Below are 26022 nucleotides of genomic sequence, written 5' to 3'. Positions count from 1 at the left end.
GACAGGCAGGCAGGCAGGCAGGCAGGCAGGCAGGCAGGCAGACAGACAGACAGACAGACAGGCAGGCAGACAGACAGACAGACAGACAGGCAGGCAGGCAGGCAGGCAGGCAGGCAGGCAGACAGACAGACAGACAGACAGGCAGGCAGGCAGGCAGGCAGGCAGGCAGACAGACAGACAGACAGGCAGGCAGGCAGACAGGCAGACAGACAGACAGACAGACAGACAGACAGACAGACAGACAGACAGACAGACAGACAGACAGACAGACAGACAGACAGACAGGCCTTACACTAAACAGGTTATAGTCCTGCGTGCGGTCCAGCAGTTTGTCCAGGTGGTATAGAGATCTGCTGGCAGCGTGCCAGGGCAGGAAGCTGGGCTCCTGGGGCAGATAGCAGATCATCTGCAACGGGATGGACTGAGGCAGGTACCCCGCCCTGAGAGAGAGAGAGAGAGAGAGAGAGAGATTATTATAACGGTAGTATGGGTATAATCAGTGGTGGAAAAAGTTTCTTGTTTCTCTCCCTGGCAACACCGAGTTGCCAGGTTCTGGGAGAGAAACAAGCAACCAGCGTTCTGCATTAGCGTTAGCTCGTCGGTGACTTTCAGTGCCTGTTAGGGTATCATGAGACTCCACAATGAGTATTAGGAGAAAAAAAAACAGACTTTGCATTTGTTAAAATAGGCGAATTTCTGCTTTCCACGGGCTCCCATTATGCCAACAGAAGTGGTTAATGTATGTTTTATAATGTACGGTAATAATTTAAATCTGAAAAGTAACTAGTAACTAACGTTTTCAAGTAAATGTAGTGGAGTAAAAGTACAATATTTGCCTCTGAGATGTAGTGGAGTAGAAGTAAAAGTACTGGAAATTGGAAATACTCAAGTAAAGTACAAATACCTCAAAATGTTACTTAAGTGTAGTACTTAAGTAAATGTACTTAGTTACTTTCCACCACTGGGTATAATAATAATAGTACTAGTAGTAGTAGCCTAAAAATGTAATTACAGATTTGGCTTGTGTAGATTTGGCTTGTGTGCGTGCGTGCGTGCGGGTCTTGTTCTGCATAATGTGCTGCATAATAAACTATAATATACTGAATAATAAACATTATAAGTGTGCATAATATAATCAGCAAACATTGTGTCCTAATGAAGGCAATATAACCTGTCTCGGCTGTTTACCTCCTAACACTGCTGTTTTGGTGTGTGCGTGTGCGTGTGCGTGTGCGTGTGCGTGCGTGCACGTGTGTGTGTGTGTGTGTGTGTGTGTGTGTGTGTGTGTGTGTGTGTGTGTGTGTGCGCGCGCGCGTGCGCGCGTGTATGTGTGTGTGTGTGTGTGTGTGTGTGTGTTTGTCCTTGAGGGGGTTCCAGGGGCTCCCATGCAAAATGTGTTAATATAGCATCACAATCAGTTTTTCACCATTTTAACCCCAATGACTCAGCCAGAACTGCGAAAAGTGGCAGAAGAAGAAGAAGTGACAGAATAAAGCGAAGAATAAAACAGGTCCAGAGCTGAGCTCTGAGTAATAATAACTATTATTATTATTATTATTACAGATTTGTCACTCTTTTTTAATTTCTGATTTGATACACACACATATATATATATACACACACACACGATATGCTCCATGCGAACACGGCAACGATATTTCAAGTGTACCGATTTTAAACACCCCCATTCGGGTAAAAAAGTAAATGAAATCTCCATTAACAGAGTTATTTATTTCACTTCAAAGGGTGTTATATATATATATCATCATTCGCATGTCAATATGTAGGTCAAATTAAACGTGTCCTTAAGGTACGTACAGCGTAGCAGAACACGTTAGTGAGGCTGCTCATGCTATCGCTGGTCTACATGAGCATTACATGGAGAAAGTACCGTTTCCTAGGAGTTGGGCTGTGATGAGCACAATGGTAGTTGACGATTAATTGTGCATGGGATCTGTCCGTCCGTCCGTCCGTCCGTCCTTCCCAGACTGCCAAAGATGACTTTGAGGTGTTTTGGTGTTTTCAGTGTTTTTCCACTAGATGGCGCTGTTCGCTAACACATGAGTGACCATTTCATGCTCAGACACACAGATACAGGAGATCACGTGATCCCAAGATTTCCTCTTCCATTCACGTCCTGGTCAGCGTATTTGGGGAACCGGCTGTATCTTGCTTTTCTTTTTTCCCCTGCATTTTTTGAAGCGACATGGTATATTCAACTATAACAATTAAGCAAACGGGGGGATTTTTTGCGGAAGCACGGCGAAACCCTCCGCGTTTAGCTACGATCAGGAGCTCGATCATACAGGAGATAAATAATCTATGACTAGTTGAAAGGTAAGGAAAACGCAGATTTTCGCTGGCACTGGTGTAGCCCTGGTGTGAAGACCTTTTTAATACCAAATTGGCCAAATTGTCGAAATATCACATATTGAAAGAGGCAAACATTGTCAAAATAGCCGATCTACAAGCTCGCAACGCCTTGCACTCACGGTGCGAGGCGTTGTGAGCTTGTAGATCGGCTATTTTCACAATATTTATCTGTGGAACCGAGTCAAACTAAATGTAATGCCTACAATTCCAAGTGCTTGTCAGGGTGGGGGGTACCCAGTTCAAGGTCGCTGCCCACCAAAAGTTTGGGGGATTTGCTGGCCCAGCTGTATCTCCTTAAGCCTGGTATGTCTGCTGTGTTCATAGATCTGTTGAACTGCACCTGCTATCAGGAGCTTCCTTATGTTTCTGCTCTATTCACCTGCCAGGACACTCGCCCTTTATTCCTCCTCTCCTTGTTCACTCTCCATCTCTTTTCTCCTCTCTCTCTCTCTCTCTCTCTCTCTCTCTCTCTCTCTCTCTCTCTCTCTCTCTCTCTCTCTCTCTCTCTCTCTCTCTCTCTCTCTCTCTCTCTCTCTCTCTCTCTCTCTCTCTCTCTCTCTCTCTGAAAGTGTAAAATACACATATGAAATGTCATCCAGGTAGGCTTTTTTTTTAGGATTTTATATCACACAAACACGCATGCAGGCTCGTGCACATTCACACACGCACACAGACACACAAACGCACATTAACTCACACACATCTGAAAGTGCCATCTGTTCACTGACTTTCACGCACACACGCACATGCACACGCACACACACACACACACACACACACACACACACACACACACACACACACACACACACACACACACACACACACACACACACACACACACCTTGTCCTTTGTGCGGAACGTGATACATTTTTTATGTTGTAATAATTTATACAAACACAAATACAGAATGCACACACACATGCACACGCACACGCACGCACACACACACACACACGCACACACACACACACACACACACACACACACACACACACTTCAGCTATCATTATATTATGGCAGGATATGATAAATGTTTAATATGCTCATATCATGTTTCTGCAAATACACACGCACACGCACACGCACACGCCATCTCAGAGTATCAGCAGGTAATGCATAATTGATTAGGGAATATGTTTCACATGGTGTGTGTGTGTGTGTGTGTGTGTGTGTGTGTGTGTGTGTGTGTGTGTGTGTGTGTGTGTGCGCGCGTGCGTGCGTGCGTGCGTGTGTGCGTGAGTGCGTGCGTGCGTGCGTGTACAGCTGTTAATAATATCACATTATCATTATCATCCACATAAAATTGTACACACATTCAGTGTATTGTCACAACCTGCGCTGTGGGTACCAAAGGTCATCATCGGTGGACTCCAATTATTTTACTTAAATAAAAGTAGCAAAACCAAATGTATAGAGATCTGCTGGCAGCGTGCCAGGGCAGGAAGATGGGCTCCTATCCAAATTTGACAAACAACTTTTTTTCTATAAAAAGAATAGACCTTTGCCTACACATACAATAGGGCAGTGGTTCTCAAACTTGTTCATGTCAAGGACCCCCTAATTGACACTTATTACCCCACTGACCCCCATTTGAAAAGATAAGCCAGGGACCCCAATAAGAGAAGGTTTTTACGGCTCTATAGCAGTGATGTTCAACGATTTGAATTTCAAGGACCCCCAGTTTGACATGCATTAGGCTACGGACCCCCATTTAATGGCATTTATACCTCTGGGACCCCAATTCACATTGTAAAATCAATGTTAATTTAACTCTGAGAGTGTACAAATGGAATGGGTCCATTTGGTTCCATTTGTACACTCTCAGAGTTACAGACCCATAAGGGTCCATTTGGTTCCTGTCCATCATCTAGCTGGGGACCCCCTGGAACCCCCTCAAGTACCCCTGGGGGTCCCCGGACCCCACTTTGAGAACCAATGCAATAGGGCTTAAGTGGTCAATATACAGTATGTTTTGTATTCATAATCTAGATCTGCCAAACAATAACTAAAGCTGTCAAATGATGATAAAGTCAGTAAGCCTTGCTGAGCCATGTGGCCCATAGGGGGAGGAGCCTATCTCCTGTTTCTGTAGCGTGACGCGGCTTGACGCACAAGTACATCCCCACAGGCATCATGTCCATGTACAGCCCCTGGCAGTGGTGGAAGAAGTACTCAGATATTTTACTTAAGCAATACCACAATATAAAAATACTCTGTTACAAGTGAAAGGCCTGTGTTCAAAATGTTACTTGAGTAAAATTACAAAAGTATTGGCATTGAAATATACTTAAAGTACCAAAAGTAAAAGTACTCATTGTGCAGAATGTCCCATTTCACAAGTTCATAATGTATAGAAATCTTTTGAAGATAGCAGATCTGCAAGCTCACAATGCGACGCATTGTGAGCTTGTAGATCTGCTATTTTCAAATGGCCGAAATATATATAGGGCCCCCCCACCTTCACGTAATGCGGCCCGCAGGTTGATTGATCGGATTACTGATATATTATTGATGTCAGCTGTTACAATTGCAAACATGCTCCGCATGACCCGCTTTAATTACTTCAGTCTATTTTAGTAGCTTAATGACTAGTATTAAAATGCTATTGTCTTTTTTTATGTCCAATGGATTTGTATTTAAGTTCCAAAAGTTAACATAAGAGTAACTGAATGCATTCGAAATTAAATAAAAATGTTACTTTTCAGGATTCCAATTAAAAAATAGCACCAAAAAAAATCTGGATTCGAATTGAAACATAGCAGATCTACAAGCTCAAAATGCGTCGCGGTGCTTTGCGTTTTGAGCTTGTAGATCGGCTATTGTTGCTACTTTTGTGTGACATAGAATGGCGAAGTACGGCATTCATTTACGAAAAAAGTTAAAATATGGATATAAGAGGTGTCTGCACGACGAGTAGAAGCAATGTGTCCCTCTGGAGTAAGTGTGGAAATATAGTGGCCGGTGTTCACTCTCCATTCCGACATCTCACCACTCCGACTAGTGGCTTCCGCGTGCGGTTAGGGTTAGGGTTAGGTATAGGGTTCGTCAACGTCGGAAAGGCGACATGTCGGAAAGGAGAAATGCACCCATAGTGGCCCTCTCCATCATCAAGGTTGCATCACCCCTGCTCTAACCACGAGGCCACTGAGCCGGCAAAATAATTACAGTGAAAAAGTATTCAATAAAAGTAAGGTCCAGGTATTCCTGATGAAGATCCATCTGTGATTGAAACGTTGAATTGCAATAAACAGTAGGAGCTTATTTGGCCAGTGTGCAGACCTTACTTTTATATGTTGTCCCTGGAACAACATATTTTGAGATGGGGGTCCGCGGCCAAATACATATCATTTTTGGGGGTCCTTGCTATGAAAAAGTTTGAGAACCATTGATATTCTTTAAAAAAAAAACTGATTTAGAAGACATTCTTTCATGATTTTTCGAGTGCCGCGCTATGAGCTTGTAGATCTGCAATTTTTTGAACAGCCCAAAATATTACATAACTGTTAAAGTGGTTAGAATCTAAGATGACAGACGCTTTCCCGCCGGTCTTAATGGGTTATGAAAAAAAGTGAAGTTAACCCATTGAGACCTGAAGCCGATTCTACATGTCAATCTTTTTCATGTCAAGGACCCCCAGAATGATATGTATTTGGCCGCGGACCCCCATCAAAATATCTTGTTCCAGGGACCCCCAGAAGCAAAGATTTGAGTTGCAAATGTTCGCTTTAAAAATATATATTGTAGAGTGAAATGCAGCCAGGGAGTATTGTTAAGTTATTTGCACACATTTTCACGATTTTTCAAAAATGATATACAAGCTCATAGCGCGGCACGAGTGCCGCGCTATGAGCTTGTATATCTGCTATTTTTGAAAAGCCCAAAGTGTAAAATAATGCTTTTTTAGCTCAAATCTAAAAATGACAGGTCTTAATGGGTTAAGTAATAGTGTACCTCAGAATTGTACTCAGGCACACACACGTACAGTACTTCATCTAAACCCCGTCTATGTTGACAGTCTCTCCTCCTAAAGCCTCCAAGCTCCTTGCGTCTCTGAAATCCTCCCAGACGGGCGAACGTGTCTCCCAGCAGAGCATCCGCCAGGGAATGGCTCAAAAACCGCCTAATCAGATGACCTCCCCCACTTTCATTCACTGCCGTCTGCCATATCTCCCTCTCATTATCCACTGCTAAGTCCACTACGGTCCCCTTTACCGTCCTCTCTCTCTCTCTCTCTCTCTCTTTCTCCGTCCCTGTCCCTCTCTCTCTCTCTCTTTCGTCGTCTGTCTCTAAGCCTGGGAGCTTTTCTCTCCATCCCTCTCCTCTGAAACTTTGGAAATAAGTTCGTTTTTCCTCCCTCCCGATTTTCCTCTGATCATTTTGACTAACTCAGTAGTCCATGGGCCCAGGTCAGAATTTTCACTAATCAGGGACACTCAAGGTGGCAAATTCTAGTTTGGTATTTTGAAAAGGTCTATATCCCTAGATAATATTTCAACATGATAACCCTTCCCAAGTAGTAGCTTAGTCCTAGTTATCAGCCTTCAATGACACCAACCATAGATCCAAAGAATGAAAAAATCGCCTAACCTTTTTTGAATAGAACATGTCATACAGAGGGAAAAAAACATTATTCAATCTCTTACATTCACTTATTTAACCACATGAACCCTAAAATGCCTATTCTGGGGTAAACATTCAGCAAATGGCATGTCTACAAGCTCACAACACTTCACGTTGTGATACGATGTGAACAGCATTTTCAGTAATCGGGGTCACTCAAGTGCAACATTTGCAAAATCCAGTTTTGTATTTTGAATAGGTCTATATCCCTAGATGATATTTGATCATGATAGCCTTTCCCAAGTGGTAGATTAGTCACAGTTATCAGTCTTCAAAGACACCAACCATATATTCAAATAATGAAGAAAGCGTGCCACTTTTTTTGAACAGAACATGTGATACAGAGGGGGGGGGGGATAATTTGCTCTCTTTCATTCACTTTAATATTAATAAAATAATAATAATAATAGTAGCTTGAATGTATATGGCGTCTTTCAAAAACAATGAACAACCAACAGCCAAACTAAAAAAACAACAGACAACTATATGCCATAAGCCTGAAAGAATAGGTGTCTTTTCAAGACACACAGCCTTAAGAGTCCAGTGTTGCATGAGCATGGAGCAGGAGCATGACCAATCCCTATTGGGAGAGAGTTCCACAGGGTGGGGGCTGCCACACTGAAGGCTCTGTCCCCGACAGAGCCTTCAGAACAAGGTTCAGAACATGGTTCACTTGTTTGCCTTAGGGACAGAGAGGAGGTCCAAGTCTGTGGACCACAGGGTCCATGACAGAGTCGGTTTATGGAGTAGGCTTGAGAGGTACTTTAATCAATGATCATCATCATCATCATAACTGTCATACCAATATCAATTCTTCAGTATTCGTCATCGTCATCATTATCATCATCATAATCAATCAGTTCCACTTCATCTTCCTCCTCTTCCTTCTGATTGCTGCAAGTTTGTAGCTTGCACATTTCTGTGCACTTTAATTTGTTGGCAAGGCAGGAACAGTCTGGAAACGTGCAGGTCCGTACACACTTGCAGGCCATAAGTTCCAGGACAGCCATTGGTGCTGAGGCTGACAGGCTGGTGGTAAATGCTAAATGGTGCATTTATATAGCGTTTTTATCCAAAGCGCTTTACATAGATTGTACGTTACATTCACACACCGATGGCGGAGGAAACCATGCAAGGCACCAAACTGCTCAGAGAAATTAGGGGTTCAATGTCTTGCTCAAGGATACTTCGACACTAACTCTGGGGGAGCCCGGGATCGAACTAGGAACCTTGCGGTTTCCAGTTCACTCTACCCGGCCACTCTACCCCTGAGCCACTGCCGCCCCATGGTGGTGCATGTGGAGTGGGCTGTTCATGTGAAACAGTGCAAGAGAGTTGTCATAGTCTCCAATGACACACACACCTTCACATTACTGCTATACTACACCCCATGTACTTACTTCCAAGCACTGAGGATGAAGGAGATCTGGCAGCAGTATGGCACTGGTGAGAAGCGGCGAATTCTCCCACTGCATCAAGCAGTCTTTCATCTTGGAGCTCCACTACCCAAGACAGTGATCAAGGCACACATCCTGACTGGAGATGACTGCATGAGTAAGGTGGGGACCAAACATGCAGCTATGGCTTTTGACCCAGTGCAATATCTGACAATCTTTGGAGAGGCAGACACCTTGACCGAACAAGACACCGCGTTGACAGAGAAGTACTTGGTGCGTGTCTGGGCAGGGTCCAGTTCAAGTACAACAGCAAGACATTTGATGACCTCAGGGTAGAAAACTATACCTGTGCCAGTGCTGGAATGGATGCTCTCCCTCCCACAAGTAGTGTGATCAGAGGCCACATCCAAGGTGTCTTTCTGGTGCATAGGGCTTGCGACCTGTTGCGACAGCCAAGGAACCTCAGGCAAGACTAGCACCAATGGAACATGGATGGGAGGAGCACTTTGGTACACTCCTGCCATCTAAGTGTCTGAAGGCCTTACCACCAAGTCTGCTCACAGCATGCAAGTATTCAGGCAAGTGTGACACTCGCCGATGTGGGTGCCGTGCTGCTGGAGTTCCATGCATCATATTCTGCCATGGAAACATTTAAAATCCATCCTGTAAAAGTCCATCACACTAACCAGCATGCACACATATGGTGCACTTTGAGAGGAATTGTTATTTGATTTTGAGTTACGATTTTATTTGTATGTCTTTGTATGTCTTTTGTAAAGTTGAAAGTTGAAAGAATGAAAGTTATTGAGTAATTGAGTTATTGAAAAATTGCATTGACTTACATATTTCAATGACAAGATGCTCCTTAATGGTCAAAACAATATCAGAAAGGAATTATAAATGCCAGAATTAGTTTAATTAGTCTTATTACACCTGTTTTTAGTCCTAACAATGGCCAAGTTATGGCCACGGTCTTCGAAATAGCAAGATGACCTTGACCATGACCTTTCAAGGTCAACATCACCCAAAGTGGTCATAACAGAAATTAATTCCCCACCCCACAATTAGTCAACATGGAGGTATTGCATGTGTATATACACTCAGAAACAAAAAAAGTTGGATTTTCATCATAGGCGATGGCGGCCATTTTTGATTTGGCCATTGCGCCATTCGTGGCACTATGGCGGATGAGAACCTCTGTGATTTTTCATGTCTAGGTACCCATTGACTCAGTTCAAGTGAGAAATTCTCCTAACACCAAATTGCAAACGGTTCTATTGGCCAGGTACAGAACTACTGTGCAGATAATGTGGGGAGATAATGGCAAAAACATGAATGTCCTAAAAAAGTATTAAAGCTACTCATTTGAAAAGGCTATCATGTTTCAAAGTACTTATATGGACCCTACAAACAAAATGGTGCCAAAGAGATTTTGCCACCTTACGTGTCCCTGACTTCTCGTCTGGCCCATGGACTCCACTTAACCCTTTAAGACCTGAAGCCGATTCTACATGTCTCCTAAATCTCAACAGTTTTCTGAAAAAACGTATGTTTCTTTGTCAGTGGTGCTCAATCTTTTTCATGTCAAGGACCCCCACAATTATATGTATTTGGCCGCGGACTCCCATCAAAATATTTTGTTCCAGGGACCCCCCAGAAGCAAAGATTTGAGTTAAAAATGTTCGCTTTAAAAGTATTTATATTCAAATATTTGCACACATTTTCACGATTTTTGAATAGCCTAAAGTGTAAAATAATGTTTTTTTTAGCTCAAATAAAAAAATGACACAGTTCCAGGTCTTAATGGGTTAAAATCTCGAAATCTCTTTCGTGGCCCACCCATGGTCAGGTGGTCAGGTGGGTGGACCGTGTGCGTTTACCTTTCAGAGCATGTTTATTTGAACGACCAATCAATTGATTGTGTTCTGGCTTGGATCAGTGGAACTAACATAATATTTTTGCTTGACAAACAGACTAGAACAAGGCGCTACTTCTCCATTGAACTCAGAACCACCATGAACGGCCATGTTCTTTTATGTTGCCCAGTTACTGTCCAGTTACTGAAACCACATTTTCAAGGTTTTAAAGAAAGAAAGTAGGCTTTTTTTTTTATTTCTCTTTTTTTATTAACCCATTAACCCATTGAGACCTGAAGCCTTAATGGGTTAAGATCTGAGGCTGATTCTGCAAATGTCTTCTTTTCAGTTTAAAAAAAAGAGATGTCAGTGGCGCTCAAACTTTTTCATGCCAAGGACCCCCAACATTATATGTATTTGGCCGCGGACCCCCATCTCAAAATATGTTGTTCCAGCAGACGCTTTTATCCAAAGCGACTTACAATAAGTGCATTCAACATACACTGTAGGTAGGCAAGAAAACTACTAATCACCAGAAGTCTTAAGTGCATTCTCTTCTAAAACAAGCAACTAAGAGTAAGCCTATAGCGCTAAGGTAAAAGTGCAATATATCAGCCACCTACTGTCTTAACCAGATGAGACAAATAGGAACATCAAATGAGCAAGAGCTAAAACAAATAAGTGTATCAAAATAAACAAGATCCAATAAAACGAGAGCTCGTACAAATAATTGGCAGCAAGTAGGCAAGGCTAAGAGGAAGGGTCAGGGTAGTGTTTCCTGAAGAGGTGGGTTTTCAGCCTGCGGCTTATACTGTAAGCTAGGGTGAAAATGGAAGAAGTGCTCCTTTAGCTTTGAATTATTTAGAGCCAAAATATACGTTTCTGATGTATTTTGATTTGATTAAAATAACCTCTCGGGTCATCTGGGAAAGGTCTGCTTTCTGTTCCAACTCCCATACGACGAAAACACTGCACATCTGCCAACAGTCTTTGTTCTTTGAAATCACAGCTAACAACCTTTCCTTTCAGGTTCTCTCTCTCTCTCTCTCTCTCTCTCTCTCTCTCTCTCTCTCTCTCTCTCTCTCTCTCTCTCTCTCTCTCTCTCTCTCTCTCTCTCTCTCTCTCTCTCTCTCTCTCTCTCTCTCTCTCTCTCTCTCTCTCTCTCTCTCTCTCTCTCTCTCTCTCTCTCTCTCTCTCTCTCTCTCTCTCTCTCTCTCTCGTTTTATCTTTAAATGTTTTACTTGTTTTGCTTTCATTGTGTCCTAATGCCCTTTTATAATGTGTTTCCTTTGCTTGATGTTCTTCTTTGTTGTAAAGCACATTGAATTCCCTTGTTGTTGAAATGTGTTATACAAATAATCTTTCCTCGCCATAACCCATTATAGACCGGGAACGCATCTGTGTCATTTTAAATTTCTTTGGCTATTCAAAAATAGCAGATATACAAGCCCATAGCGCGGCACCGAGTGCCGCGCTATGAGCTTGTAGATCTGCTATTTTTGAAAAAACCTGAACATTTTGTGCAAATCTTTGAATATATATATATTTTTTAAAGCGAACATTTGTAACTCAAATCGTTGCGTCTGGGGGGCGTCCCTGCATGGAACAAAACATTTTGAGATGAGGGTCCGCGGCCAAATACATATCATTTTGGGGGTCCTTGACATGAAAAAGTTTGAGCACCACTGATATAGAAACATTTTTTTTTTTTTCCCAGAAACCTGTTTAGAGATTTAGAAGACATTTTATAGGCACGTTCCCGGATTGAATGGGTTAACTGGCTCTTTTGTCCACACATTGTGTCAGACGGCCGTTTGTCCTTCAACACAGGTACATGGATGTGGAGGGACGTTTCACCTCCTGCCTGCCTTCAGTCACAAAGGGCTCCGATATCAGCGTGAGGCTGTTTGCTATATTTATACTCTCTCTCTCTCTCGCTCCCTTTCATAGGAGCCTCTTGTCACGGTTCGGCTGGAAACCGCGTATGTCCAAAACGGGTACGTTTCAGGAAAGGGGGGGGGGGGGACCTGTGACTTCCAATTGATCCAATTTAGTTTAATAATTGTCACTGGTTCAACATTTTATAAAATCCACAGACAAACTTAAAGGGATAGTTCACCCAATTTTTTTTTTTCTCCTATCGATTAGTCACCCCATGGTGACTTGAATTCATGAATATTTTCTTTTTTTCTCGCATTCCTAAAACAATTTGATGACTGATTGCGGTTCTGGTAGGAGACACAAAGAGTCTCCTTTGTGTCTCCTACCGGAACCGCTGCCTACCGGTCCGCTGGTCTTCAAATAATTGGCTTAGGAATGTGACAAATACCCCAAAATATCCATGAATTCAAGTCTCCATGGGGTAACTAATCGATCGAACAGCATATTTTGAGATGGGGGTCCGCGGCCAAATACATATAATTTTTGGGGGTCCTTGACATGAAAAAGTTTGAGAACCATTGATATTCTTTAAAAAAAAAAACTGATTTAGAAGACATTTTTTCATGATTTTTCGAGTGCCGCGCTATGAGCTTGTAGATCTGCAATTTTTTGAATAGCCCAAAATATGACATAACTGTTAAAGTGGTTAAAATCTCGAAAATCGAAAACGTTTTTTTGGTAACTATCCCTTGAAACACTTTCACGTTTTGCTTTCTTTCTTTTTTTTAAGCGAAAATTAAAAAAAAGTTGCCATACGGAGATACAAGGTTTCGGCCCCAACAGCCACGATTATGCGGTGCTCATCCCAGCCTCTTGGTGGGAATATCACCTTGCCCTCTCTCTCTCTTCCATCCCATCCATGTGTGTAGAAGTCAGCCGGTCGAGGTACGTATTCCCTTCTTTTCCTCCGGGGTTGGGCTACGCAGACACCCCCCCCCCCCTTGCTTTTGCATCAGGCAGTGGTGGAAAAAGTACTCAATTGCTTTACTTAAGTAAAAGTATCAATACTGCAATGTATACTCTTACGTTACAAGTAAAAGTCCGGAATGCAAAATTGACTTGGGTAAAAGTGCAAAAGTATTGGTGTCAAGATGTACTTAAAGTACCAAGGGTAGAAAGTAGTCATTATGCAGACTGTCCCATTTAAAGTTTTCAAATGTATACAAATGTTTTGAAAATAGCAGATCTACAAGCTCACAATGCGTCGCATCGCGACGCATTGTGAGCTTGTAGATCTGCTATTTTCAAATGTCCAAAATGTATGCAGAGCTGAAGTGGTTAACTAGTAAGTAAAGTTTTCAAATAAATGTAGTGGAGTAAAAGTACAATATTTTCCTCTGAGGTGTAGTGGAGTAGAAGTAAAAGTATTGGAAATTGGAAATACTCAAGTAAAGTACAAATACCTCAAAATTGTACTTAAGTACAGTACTTAAGTAAATGTACTTAGTTACTTTCCACCACTGGTTGTTTGTTTGTTTAGAGGTTTTGAACTTTATAGGTTTTGGGGTAAATGTATGCCCTAATTCCTTGCACAAAGAGTGTCGCACAAAAGTATAGCAAAAGCAGTCGATCTACAAGCTCACAACGCGTCGCCCGGCGACTCCTTGTGAGCTTATTGTTCTGCAATTTTTTGAAAAATGTTAGAAGTGAAAGTGGTTAAAGGGACTACACCATGAATTTTAACTTTTTCTTCTTTTTTGTGTGTTTTTGTTCTCCCCTACCTCTCTTCTATCCCCAAAAATACCCCAGTTTGAACACTCAGGCTTTCACAGCAATTCTGGGGTTTTCTGTAAATTGGACTCAAAACAGGCCAAACTGATTTGTACCCTGATGTCACGTCAGGGTACAATTCCTCCCGTTTTTCAGTTCCAAAAAAAAAACAAAAATGTTTTTTTTTTTAATTATTTATTATTTTTATTCCTTGTTTTGTACTTTTTCCACACAGACCCAGGAGATAACATGCATACAAACTGGCTCAATAGCACCCCGTGCCAAACAGGACAATGTGGTATTGCAGGTGAAAGTGCTTTAAGCCAGAGAGAAGTTAGTTGGAATGAGTATATCTGAGGCTTGATTTAGGCTCAAACATTTTGAAAAACGTTTGAGGGACATAAACAATATGATATTAAACTAGAAAATGTGCTCCTCGGAGCACAGGTCTCCGCCAGTACTGTTCCTGATTAATCCTGTCTTACCTATTTATATTACATATTGTCACGTGTCACCTGACCAATGTTAGCTTGGCTGATGGAAGCTCACTTCAAAAAATATAAATGATTTTTTGAAGTGACACACCTATTTATAGGTTTGTATTTCGTCATGCGTCTCGCTAGCCAATCAAAGCACACCCTTTCAATATATTGTCATGTGAAGCTTGACCAATGTTAGCTTGGCGGACACACAGAAGGACGGAGACGAAAACATACTCTCCACCTCTGGCGGAGACAATATTATTACTCTCCGCCAGGAGAGTATTGTTATCACTGCGTTTTCACTTTCTAAACATGACACACCGATTGGTCAAGCCTCACGTGACACGTGAAATACTGTGATCTGATTGGCTAGTGACGCCACCGGGCCTATATATACATGGCATCACTCTGACAGTGTCTCCGCCACTGTCAGAGTGAGGTAAGACGGGAACCATGAAATGGCTGCATGGCTGATACATAATTGGCAGATAGGACAGATAGGACATTTATATAGACAGGAGGGATATGACATAGGACACTTATACAGACAGGAGGGATAGGACACTCACACAGACAGAACGGAAGAGGACACTTACCCAGACAGGTTGGATAGGACACTTACATATACAAGAGGGATAGCGACCTATAAATACATGTGTCACTGTGATAAGCCAGATTCCAATACCGAAAATCCGGCCACTAGCTCACTCCCAGACCTTCGAACCGGAAGTAGTCAAGTAGTCGCGGTCCAATTGTTCCTATCTGTCTTATTGGACAGATAGGACAGATAGGACACTTATATAGACAGGAGGGATATGACACTTACATAGACAGGACGGATAGGACAGGAGGGATAGGACACTTACACAGAATGAACGGAAGAGGACACTTACCCAGACAGGATGGATAGGACACTTACATATACAAGAGGGATAGCGACCTTCGCGACCTTCGAACCAACACAAGTCTTCTGGCGGAGAGTTGTGCTCCGAGGAGCACTTTTTCTAGTTTTATTTTTTAATTCATGGTGTAGATCCTTTAAAGGTAGGGTAAGTGATTCACTTTGGTTAAAATAAGTGTTAAATAGCTCTATATTCTGATAGTAGTCATTGCTATAGAGTGTTTGTTCAGTAACAGTGTTAAATAGCTCTATATTCTGATAGCACCCTGTGACACAGGGATTATTGGCGCTCACGGACATGTCCTTCAGGTGCTTTGATTAAATTGGCACGAGTAGCAAAAAAAGAAGAAAAAAGAAGAAAAAAAAAACTACTCGTTTCAGCACAAAGCCACTATAGTGAAAAGCAGATCATTCCTCAAGGGCGTTCGTTCATTTCCATCAAGGCTTCAGGCACTTGGCATCCTCTGCACAGAATCACTGTGACCACATTAGTTGGAAGAAAAGCCTTCTTTGAGCGGCTAACAGGCAGAGAAGGGACGCCATGGCCTCCCTCACTGCACTGTTTGTCTGTCGGCAGAGGTGGAAAGAAATTAAGTTCATTTACTTAAGTACTGTACTTAAGTATCATTTTGAGGTATACATACATGAGCCACTTCAGCCCTATATACGTAGAGACATAGCAGATATACAAGCTTGTAGATCTGCTATTTTCAAAAGATTTTTATACATTTAAAAACTCGAAATGGGACATTCTGCATAATGAGCACTTTTACTTTTGTACTTTTACTCAAGTATATTTTGAATTCCGTACTTTTACTTGTAACAGAGTATTTTCATATGCAGTATTGATACTTTTACTTCAGTAAAAAATGTGAGTACTTTTTCCACCACTGTCTGTCGGTACACTAAATATTAGCCACATTCCGCTAATCCGAGGCGGACCAGGTAATTGTTCCGACTTTAGTTGCACATTAATTCACTTATTTCATATTGACATGCATATTTTAGCTGTAAGTATTACCAGATTACTACAGTACTGTGGATTTAGACCCAAACAATTATAAAATCAACGGAGGTTTTTCTCTTCTGCTGAAAAATGCCTTGTGAAGACTAGTTGTGGGTCCCATTATAAACAATAAAACAATAAAATAAATAAATACAAATAAGTATAAATGCTCATTTGAATGATAATTTCTCAAAATAATTACACACGCGAGTAATTTTCCAATTCCAAGTTGTGGTTAAGTGTGTGTGTGCCCCAGAGAAGCAGTGCCAAGATTAGTTTTTTAACCAAGTTTGTTGGTAAAAAACAAAAACGCGCACGCACGCACGCACGCAGCACGCACAGCTGTCCTGGGGAGCGGATTGATTGACCAATTGATCTCAACTTGCACACGGGCATTGACCATTAGCATGTAAGCACAAAATGACGACGCACGTTTTTCATGGTGCATAGCACCTGACGAAGCTCAAAGCGAAACGTGCTAATAAAATCACCTAATGCAGTAGTACGCTGTCCATCTCTGGAGTGTGCAGTCCCTTCCTTAGCCTATGTCCTTGTCCTTAGCCTATGGGAGGTAGGTCCAACCTTATGTACATATATAAAATGTATATACTCTTATACATTCTGTTTGTCCCTTAGCCACTGCTTCTAGCATCTATCTCATCCCCCCTCTGGGTTTGTATGGAGTAATGTCCACGCATTGTCCTTAACGAGCTCATTAACTTGTTAAAACATCGTTAAGGGACAGTTAATTGGTTGTCCATTTGTAAGTCTATCATTGGCTAGGCTCAGTGGAAAGCTAATGACTACTACAGCCGCACGCACGCACGCACGCACGCACGCACGCACGCACGCACGCACGCACGCACGCATTATATGTGTAGACATTATTCCATACATTCACATGTATGTGCGTGAGAGCATGCACACGCACACACACACACACACACACACACACACACACACACACACACACACACACACACACACACACACACACACACACACACACACACACACACACACACACACACACACACACACACACACACACACACACACACACACATGCTTAGAACCAGAGAGATGTACAAACACAGACCAGACAGTTTTACTCCTATACTCAACTAACCGTGTACAGTACATGATCCTGAGTTCAACCAATCAGCTTTCAATGCTGGGAGGATTTGTCTGACCATGACCAATAACATGATGGGGGGTGCATTATGCATACTCTACTTACTGTACAGATAAGCAGAGGAAATGAATGAAGAGGAGAGAAGAGAAGAGGAGAATGTAATGCTCTCTCTCTCTCTCTCACTCTCTCTGGCACACACACATATGCACAGTGGATTATGGATTAAATTGGATTAAGGCAGGCTGGATTCTGCCTATAAAACCTATAAGGGTTTATGTAAATATAACTTCAGGTTGAATATTCATTCAGATTGTGTGCTGAGAGATGCATGTAAACCATGAAACATGCAGTGACATCATAGCATGTTGCATCCGTCTACAGATGTACTAGAAATCGAATATGTACGAAAAGATCAACTATTAACCACTTGAACCCACCCTAGTAACATCCCTATTCTGGGGGGAACATTTTGCCCAAAATAGCTGATCTACAAGCTCACTGTGTGACTATATTTGGGCTATATTTTTGGCAAAGCGGTTTGTTGTCCAGTTTACTAAGTATAGAGGGTTTAAAGGTAGGGTCATTTTCTCAGGTTAAAATAAGTGTGAAATATCGATATATTCTGTACTCATTGCTATAGACTCTAAAGCAATGAGTACATAATATAGAGATGCCTCCCTGCATGGCAACCGAACAAACACTCTATAGTATAGAGTGTTTGTTCGGTTGCCATGCAGGGGAGGCGCTGTGTCTACTCTAACCACAAGGCCACTGAGCTGGTATAGCAATGATTACTGTCAGAAATAGTCCTTTAACTTTATAATAAAAAACCCCAAAAAGTTTTAACAAACAAAATAGGCCTGTCACTTACCTTTAAGTGGTTAATTAGCTATGAGGAATAGGCTCTATGCACAGCAGCCATATTATCACTTCCTTCACAGGTGTTACCAATGATACTAATGAAGTCTCTGTTCCATTTAGTGTAGCATCCACGACCCACATAACTCTGAGAGTGTACAAATGGAACCAAATGGACCCTTACGGGTCCATTTGGTTCCATTTGTACACTCTCAGAGTTACACACCCGCAAGGGGCCATTTGGAAGCCCATGAGGGTCCCTGGACCCCAACTTTCCACTGGTGTAGCAGAGTGTTTCCAGTGAGCCAACATGCACAACATCAGCACCCTGACTCTGTTTGACCAGAATGGAACAAAGCCTTCATTAGTATCATTGGCAACACCTGTGAATGTCTTCACAATATGGCTGCTGTGCATAGGGCCTACTATAATATCCCTAACAACTCTGAGGGACTCCGCTCCACAACGTACAGCGGTTTAAGAGGTTAACTGCACGTTGCTAACGTAGAGATACTTAATACAATGCTTATTCTTGTTTTGACAGCAAATTTGGATTTAGTTTTAGTCATAGTCTTTTGAATAAAATTTCACTTATTCACATATTATTTCTAGTCATATTCTAGTCATCTGAAATGTTACTTATAGTCAAATAAATCTACAGTTGACAGTTAGATTTAGTTGACTAACATGTATTTTGGCAGGCCTTGATGGCATCGTAATGCCTGTTCTAGCTGTGTGCTGAAAATAGCCGATCTACAAGCCCGTCACAGACGCGTTGTGAGCTTGTAGATTGGACACACAACACCCACACAGTATTGATCTCTCTCCTGGATCTCTTCTCCACCGGTCCCTCCCTAACATTTTCATCTAGTTTTTATTTGTTGACAAAATTGACAATATATTCAGACATATTTTCAGTCATCATAGCTAATTATTATCTGGTTTTTGCCAGTGAAAAAAGGTAGTCGACGGACATTTTTCGTCATAGTTTCAGTCGACACAATTTACACCGGAAACGACTTCGACTTTACTGACAGACAAGTCGACTTGCAAAAAGCTGAAGCCGTTAAAGCCCTGGTGTGGAGCGTACTCAAAAAAGCAAGGGGGACTAGTATTAAGCCCTGGGTGACGCCCGGTTTAAAGGTGTAGTGAAATGAAAAATATGTTTTTCACACTTCTAGAGCATATCCGTGGTCATCATATGGGCATACCTAACAATAGATGGCAAAATAAAAGGAAAAAAAACAACAACATTTTAGTGTATTTTTATGTCTAAAGTCCCTAAAAAGCCAATCTTAATTACTTCCTGTAAACGAAAACGTGCTGCGTGATGACATAACGCAGCTTTCATGAATATAAATGAATCTTGATTACATGCACCTGTTTGATTCCCATAGCTGCACGTTCTTCAAACACAGCTGATTTTAATTACAGAGCTACTCCGTTTTGAATCTCATTGAAAATGACATCCAGACGGTGTATTACTCATTTAAAACTTAATCTGCACACTAAAATATGTATCTGAAAACATTATAGGTTAGAAATAAGCCAGGTAGTAGCAAACGTGCTTCACTGGCCGCCTCTCTCTCACTGGTAAACAAACACTAGCCGTGTTGCGCACGGCTGAAGTGATTGAGATTCCAACGTCCCATAGCCTGAAGGGATGGGACCTTCTGATTGGTTTAGAGTCGGTTGAGACGATGTTTCAGACTGAACCTTCAAGATAAAATGACCGAAAATGTCACTGCACTGCATCTTTAAGTGTTAATCCAGATTCTGACCAGAGCTCCTTATAAGCACAGGCCACGCCTACCTGGCCAAGTTGAAAGCGTCGTCAATGAGGCCCGCCCTGTTGCCAACGGAGATCAGCTGGAGAAAGAAACAAACAAGATAGGATGCAGAGTTACTTCATGTGTTCGCTTGTTGCTAATCATGCCCAGAAGCAATGGTAGAAATTACATGAACTCAAGTGCTGTATTTAAGTTTTGTGAGATATTGCTAGTTTGATTTGAAATCAATTGATTGTGTTCCGGCTTCAATAGAACTAATGTAATTGACTATATTCACACAGCGGCCATTTTGCTTTCACATCATATGTGCGGTTTGGGAAGAAATGCCTCCCCAATTTCATTAACTTAATAGCAAAATGGCCGCCTTGTGAATATGAATAGACTACTTTATGTAAAAATACTATTTATCGGTATCACAATGAGAAAATAATTTAAATGTTTTATTCTAATGTTATATTATCAATACAATCTTAAGTGTTTTGCCAGTTATGTGGGAGCAGGGTCCACCAGTGGGCCACAGCCCACAGGTTGAGAATCACTGGATTAGATCACTTGGAAATGCATCCAAGTGATTCATAATAACTGCAATTTAAATGATGATTGATTTCATTATCCATATCCTTTTTATCCTTTTATGGCCATCTAGTATGTGGTAGTTTTGAATTGGACAAATCTAATAACTTTCTCTCTAATCTAAATACAAATTACATAAAAATGAGTAACTATTTAAAATTATTATTTCAATAATTAAGGAACACTGCTGTCACACTGTGAGATCGTGAGTGAGATAGTGAGTGAGTGCTGCTATTTGTTTCAAAAAGCTTTATACCATATAACATGTATATATAACATGTATGTGTATGTATGTATGTATGTATGTATGTATGTATGTATGTATGTATGTATGTATGTATGTATGTATGTATGTATATATATATATATATATATATATATATATATATATATATATATATATATATATATATATATATATATATATATATATTATGTATATATATGTATATACATGTAATAAACATCTATATAACGACGCAATGTGACATAGCTCTGTTAAACACAATGCTGTATCCCCTCCAACTGTATATACTTACCCCATTTTCTTTAACATTTTTTATTATATTTTGACATTTGCTTTGGCAATGATGTAAAGTGAGCGAGAGAGAGTGAGTTATAGCGGGCGAGTGAGCGAGTTTACCTCATGGTTGTTGTGCAGTTGCTGAATCAGTAGTTTCCAGTTGTGGAGGTCATAGTTCACCCTGAAGTAGCCCGTCTGGTTGATGTTGCCTAGCAACCACGTGTCCTCATCCATTCGGCCAACACTGTGGTTTTCTGGGAAGTAAAATCAATACATCAGACACACACGTCTCTGTCTGTCGCCCATGTTTCTACCCAAGTCTCTCTGTATGTCATATTCCTCGAATATGAATATAGAACTTTTAGGCATAGTTAAGCACTTTCACAAAATGTTACGAAAGCTGCTATTTTTCATACTTTTGCGCGACACTCTTGTGCGACAAAGTAGGCCATGACGTTACGAAAAAGCAAAAAAAACAAACAAGGTTTCTGGTCCACTGTCTGCAATGGTATGCTGTGCAGCAGATGAGAGAAAAAAAGGATAACATTTACAAGTACAAAATTGTTGAATGAATCATGCTTATCTCTGACATGCTTGCTGCAGCTCCTCCATTTGTTACCATAACAACATGATGGAAATTGAATTAAATGATAATCATTATTAATCTGTTCTGAAAAAGATTTGGATTAAAATGAACTTCATCTTTCTCTCTCTCTCTCTCTCTCTCTCTCTTAGCATTCTTTGGGGGTTTAAACATAGTTTTTTTTCTCTTAGTTTTAATGGAGGGGTGTTTGTTTTGTTTTGTTTGGCAGCGATGCATGGCAGGGTATTGTAATTGGCCCTGTTGGTTTGTTTGTTAGAAAGAGAAGCAGAACATATGGGCATATTTTCAAGACGTGGTTCGGTGGACTGTTAAACTTGGTTTAACTTGGTTAAAACGTGGCAAAAGTAGCAATTCCAACAATGCAGAAATATACTGTTACAAGTAAAAGTTCTGCATTCACATTTTGACTTGAGTAAAAGTACAAATGTATTGGCATCAAAATGTACTCGAAGTACGTATTAGTACTTGTTGTAACTTAATGGGTTACATAGTACATTTTTTGACGTTATTTCATTTGCATGATCGATTGAAAGCTGCTGAATTCATATATTATTATTAACAGTTAAAGACTGTCAAAAGATTCATTTAATTTAATACAGTGTTTTGATAGTGATTTCATTTGTGAAACGTTGATTGACATTGAATTGAGACTTTTCTATTTGTTATTTTTTTAAATTATTTTTATCCCACCATTTTGTAATCCTTTTTTCACCCGGTGCCAATTATCTCTGTGATCCTGGGTGCTACACTCCCCCCGCCAGCCTAGGGAGCCCAGATCTTGACTCATGCCTCCTTCAATGCACGAGAGCCAACTGACTTTCTTATCACCTGACCTGACAGGAGGGAATTTCCCCGGTAGGACGTAGCGCGTCCTACCGGGGTTGGACGCGCTTTCCCTTCCATCAGGCGCCCCGGCTGTCATGGGGGAGGCGGTATAACGACCAGGATTACTACATGTTGTTTGTATTACCTACCCTAGGAGACACATGCAAACTCCACACAGAGTAGGCCCTTTCGCCAACCCCACCTAGGGTATGGGCGCTGATGACGCGGAGGAGAAGACACGCCCCCAGTGCCCACAGCGTCCCCGGCGGGAATCAAACCCAGGACCTTCTAGCTGTGAGGCGACAGCGCTACCGACTGCGCCACCGTAACCCCTATTTGTACTGCACAATTATTAAACATGACAAAGAGTTAACTCAAGAAACCATGCATGTCCTACAATGCTTTGAGGCTAAAACCGGATAAAAAAAGAAAAAGAAAACGGGATTCAGTTGTTGTTATGATGTGTGATATTGATCAATAGCATATAGAAGCCGTAAATGCCAAATGATGCCAAAAAAATATTTCTGTAATATTTTGTATGCCCCCCTTTTTTTCTTATATAAAGCCAAACCTTATTTCCATATTCCGATATATTCATAGTTCATCTACAGTACTCAATATTTTTCAAAATCTTTCATTGTCCTTGACATGAAAAAAAAGATTGAGAACCGCTGGTCTTTGGGACACACTTGAAAAGGAGAACAATGGGTTGTGTGATTGAGTGCGAGTGCGTGTGCGTGTGCGTGTGCGTGTGCATGTGTGTGTTACCTGTCTTATTATGAATCCAGAAGAGCGTCTCCGTAGAGGTGCTGGTTGAATTCCCTAGAATCAGAGACAGCGGGATCTGCCACACAGAGCTAGAAGGACACACAATTACAAACATACATTAACCCAGTATAAAAGGGAAAACATCATTTTCATTTTGTTTCTATTAAAAAATAGCTGATATACAAGTCGTAGGAGCACTGCGAGCTTGTATATCTACTATTTTTGATTATTTTTTTTTAAACTCTTGAAAATTTGAGAAGTACTTTTTTAGAAGGCACCAAGTATTAACTGGTTAAATACAATGACCTGCCACACAGAGCTAGGTCAGGGGTCTTCAACGTTTTTGTTCAAGCCAAGGACCGCTTAGCTGAGAGAGAGATGAAGCAGGGACCCCCAACAACATTTTGTAAAAATTGCATTGCAGAGTAAAGTTCTTCATGGAGTTCATAGATAAGCTTCATAGACTTGTTTGACAGCACTTGTTTACACATGATATTTTCTATCATGTTGGATTCATGTTAATGTGTAAAAATGTGTTTGATGAAAAACCAAACATAATAATAAACTTAATTTATAAAGCGCTTTTCGAAACATGGTTACAAAGTGCTTTACAGTGGCAACCAAATGTACACCATCTGACATCCTACCATCTGACATCCTACCATCTGACATCCTACCATCTGACTGTTTAGGGGTGCAACAAAACTAATAGATTTAATCCATTTTAAAAATATAGATAATAACTGTAATAATAATATTTTATACACATTTAAATACAAAAATAATTAATAATAAAATGTATAATCTATCCGTATTTATGCCATACCATTGTACGCAAAACACAAAAAAAAGTGAAATATATCTACAAGCTCATAGATCTGTATTTTTTTTTCAGACCTGACAACCTCCTACAACGGAGCATACATTATAGGCTTAGTATAGACTTCTGGGTCAAAAACAAGTCACGTTCATTGTTACTTAGTAACTCAAAGTTACTTGGTTTAACAACAGCCATGTTATTATGGGCTGGCAGTGGCTCAGGACATAGCCGCGGGAAGACCTTTTAGGTTAGGGGTGCGGTATGCGCACCTCATGCACGCGTGCGGTTCTGGGCATGAGGTTTGCACGAGGTGCATGAGGTTGCATGAGGTTTCGCGCTTCTGGGCGGATTGGGTTCGTTTTTTTCCCAGTTTTTGGTTTCTTTATTTCGGTTTTAGGGTTAGGATTAGGGTTAGGTTACAGTTATGTTATTTAATTTTTGCCTGATTTTACAGATTTATTATCAAAACAAATAATTTCTTTTTTTTGATGGGGGGGGGCGGGTACCTAGGGGAGGGGGGCGGCCGCACCCCCCGCACCCCTACTTCCCGCGGTACTGGCTCAGGAGTAGAGGTGAACCCCCAATAGGCTCTATGCACAGCAACCATTTTGAAGAAAAATTTGGCCTCTTCTTACTTCCTTCACAGGTGCTACCAATGATACTAATGAAGGCTCTGTTCCATTCTGGTCAAACAGAGTCAGGGTGCTGATATTGTGCATGTTGGCTCACTAGAAATACTAGTGGGTCTCAAAGTGTGGTCCAGGGACCCTCATGGTTCCTTGAGAGGGTGTAACTCTGAGAGTTAAGGGGGTCCTTGAAATTAAAAAGTTTGAGAACCACTGTGCTACACTAAATGGAACAGAGCCTTCATTAGTGTCATTGGTAACACCTGTGAAGGAAGCAAGGAAGGGGCCCAATTTCTGTCCAAAATGGCTGCTGTGCATAGAGCCTATTGCTCCCGATGAGCAGGTCGGTGCCTTGTATGGTTTCCTCTGCCATAGGTGTGTGAATGTGTGTGTGAATGGGTGCATGTAATGCACAATCATTGTAAAGCGCCTTGGATAAAAGGCGATATAAATGCACCATTTACCAGTTATGTATGTATTGGCTTTTTTTGGTTGTTTTAACTAGCAGTTACTTGTGGAAAATATTAATATTACAGGAACATATTACTGCCCACACAGAGTCCCTTCCTTAGTTGTGACACCAGGCTGAGGAGATCCATATTAAATTGACCCATAATTCATCATAAAATCCATTCTAGCGCCCATGGCATGCAGAATGTCATCATTTAAGGCTGTATGTCCTTTTTCCACCGAAGTGACATTGTGCGCGGTGTTATGATTATGGAAATGATTAATGGAGATGCTGTAGTGTACACAGACACATTAAATAGAGAGCTGTTGTTCCTTGAGAACCTTTGAAAAGCTGTTTAACCCATTAAGACCTGGAACTGTGTCATTTTTAGATTTTTACATTATTTTACACTTTGGGCTATTCAAAAATAGCAGATATACAAGCTCATAGCGCGGCACCGAGTGCCGCGCTACGAGCTTGTAGATCTGCTATTTTTGAAAAATCGTGAAAATGTGTGCAAATCTTCTGAATATATATATTTTTAAAGCGGACATTTTTAACTCAAAACTTTGCTTCTGGGGGTCCCTGGAACAAAATATTTTGATGGGGGTCCGCGGCCAAATACATATAATTTTGGGGGTCGTTGACATGAAAAAGATTGAGCACCACTGATATAGAAACATACGTTTTTCAGAATATTGTTGAGATTTAGGAGACATGTAGAATCGGCATCAGGTCGCAATGGGTTAAGGAAACTAT

At 41.1% G+C, this 26022-nt stretch overlaps 2 protein-coding genes across 2 annotated transcripts in view; one reads left to right on the top strand and one right to left on the bottom strand.

Annotated features, from left to right (window-relative positions):
* The window catches only part of LOC311040063 (thyrotropin-releasing hormone-degrading ectoenzyme-like), a 239238-nt gene that overhangs the window by 18678 nt on the left and 194538 nt on the right, over window positions 1-26022 (bottom strand). Inside the window, exons 13-16 of the mRNA XM_084050135.1 lie at window positions 23367-23455; window positions 21290-21423; window positions 20097-20152; window positions 293-440 (exon numbers count right to left, since the gene is read on the bottom strand). Coding sequence (XP_083906261.1) covers window positions 293-440; window positions 20097-20152; window positions 21290-21423; window positions 23367-23455 — 427 coding nt within the window. The remainder of the gene's footprint in view (window positions 1-292; window positions 441-20096; window positions 20153-21289; window positions 21424-23366; window positions 23456-26022) is intronic.
* Window positions 1-26022, top strand: part of il17rel (interleukin 17 receptor E-like) — a 448078-nt gene that overhangs the window by 385591 nt on the left and 36465 nt on the right. The window lies entirely within an intron of this gene.

The sequence above is a fragment of the Gymnoscopelus microlampas genome (assembly GCF_963454915.1).
Source record: "Gymnoscopelus microlampas genome assembly, chromosome: 23".
Classification (NCBI taxonomy): Eukaryota; Metazoa; Chordata; class Actinopteri; order Myctophiformes; family Myctophidae; genus Gymnoscopelus; species Gymnoscopelus microlampas.
This window is presented reverse-complemented; position numbering and strand designations above follow the sequence as displayed.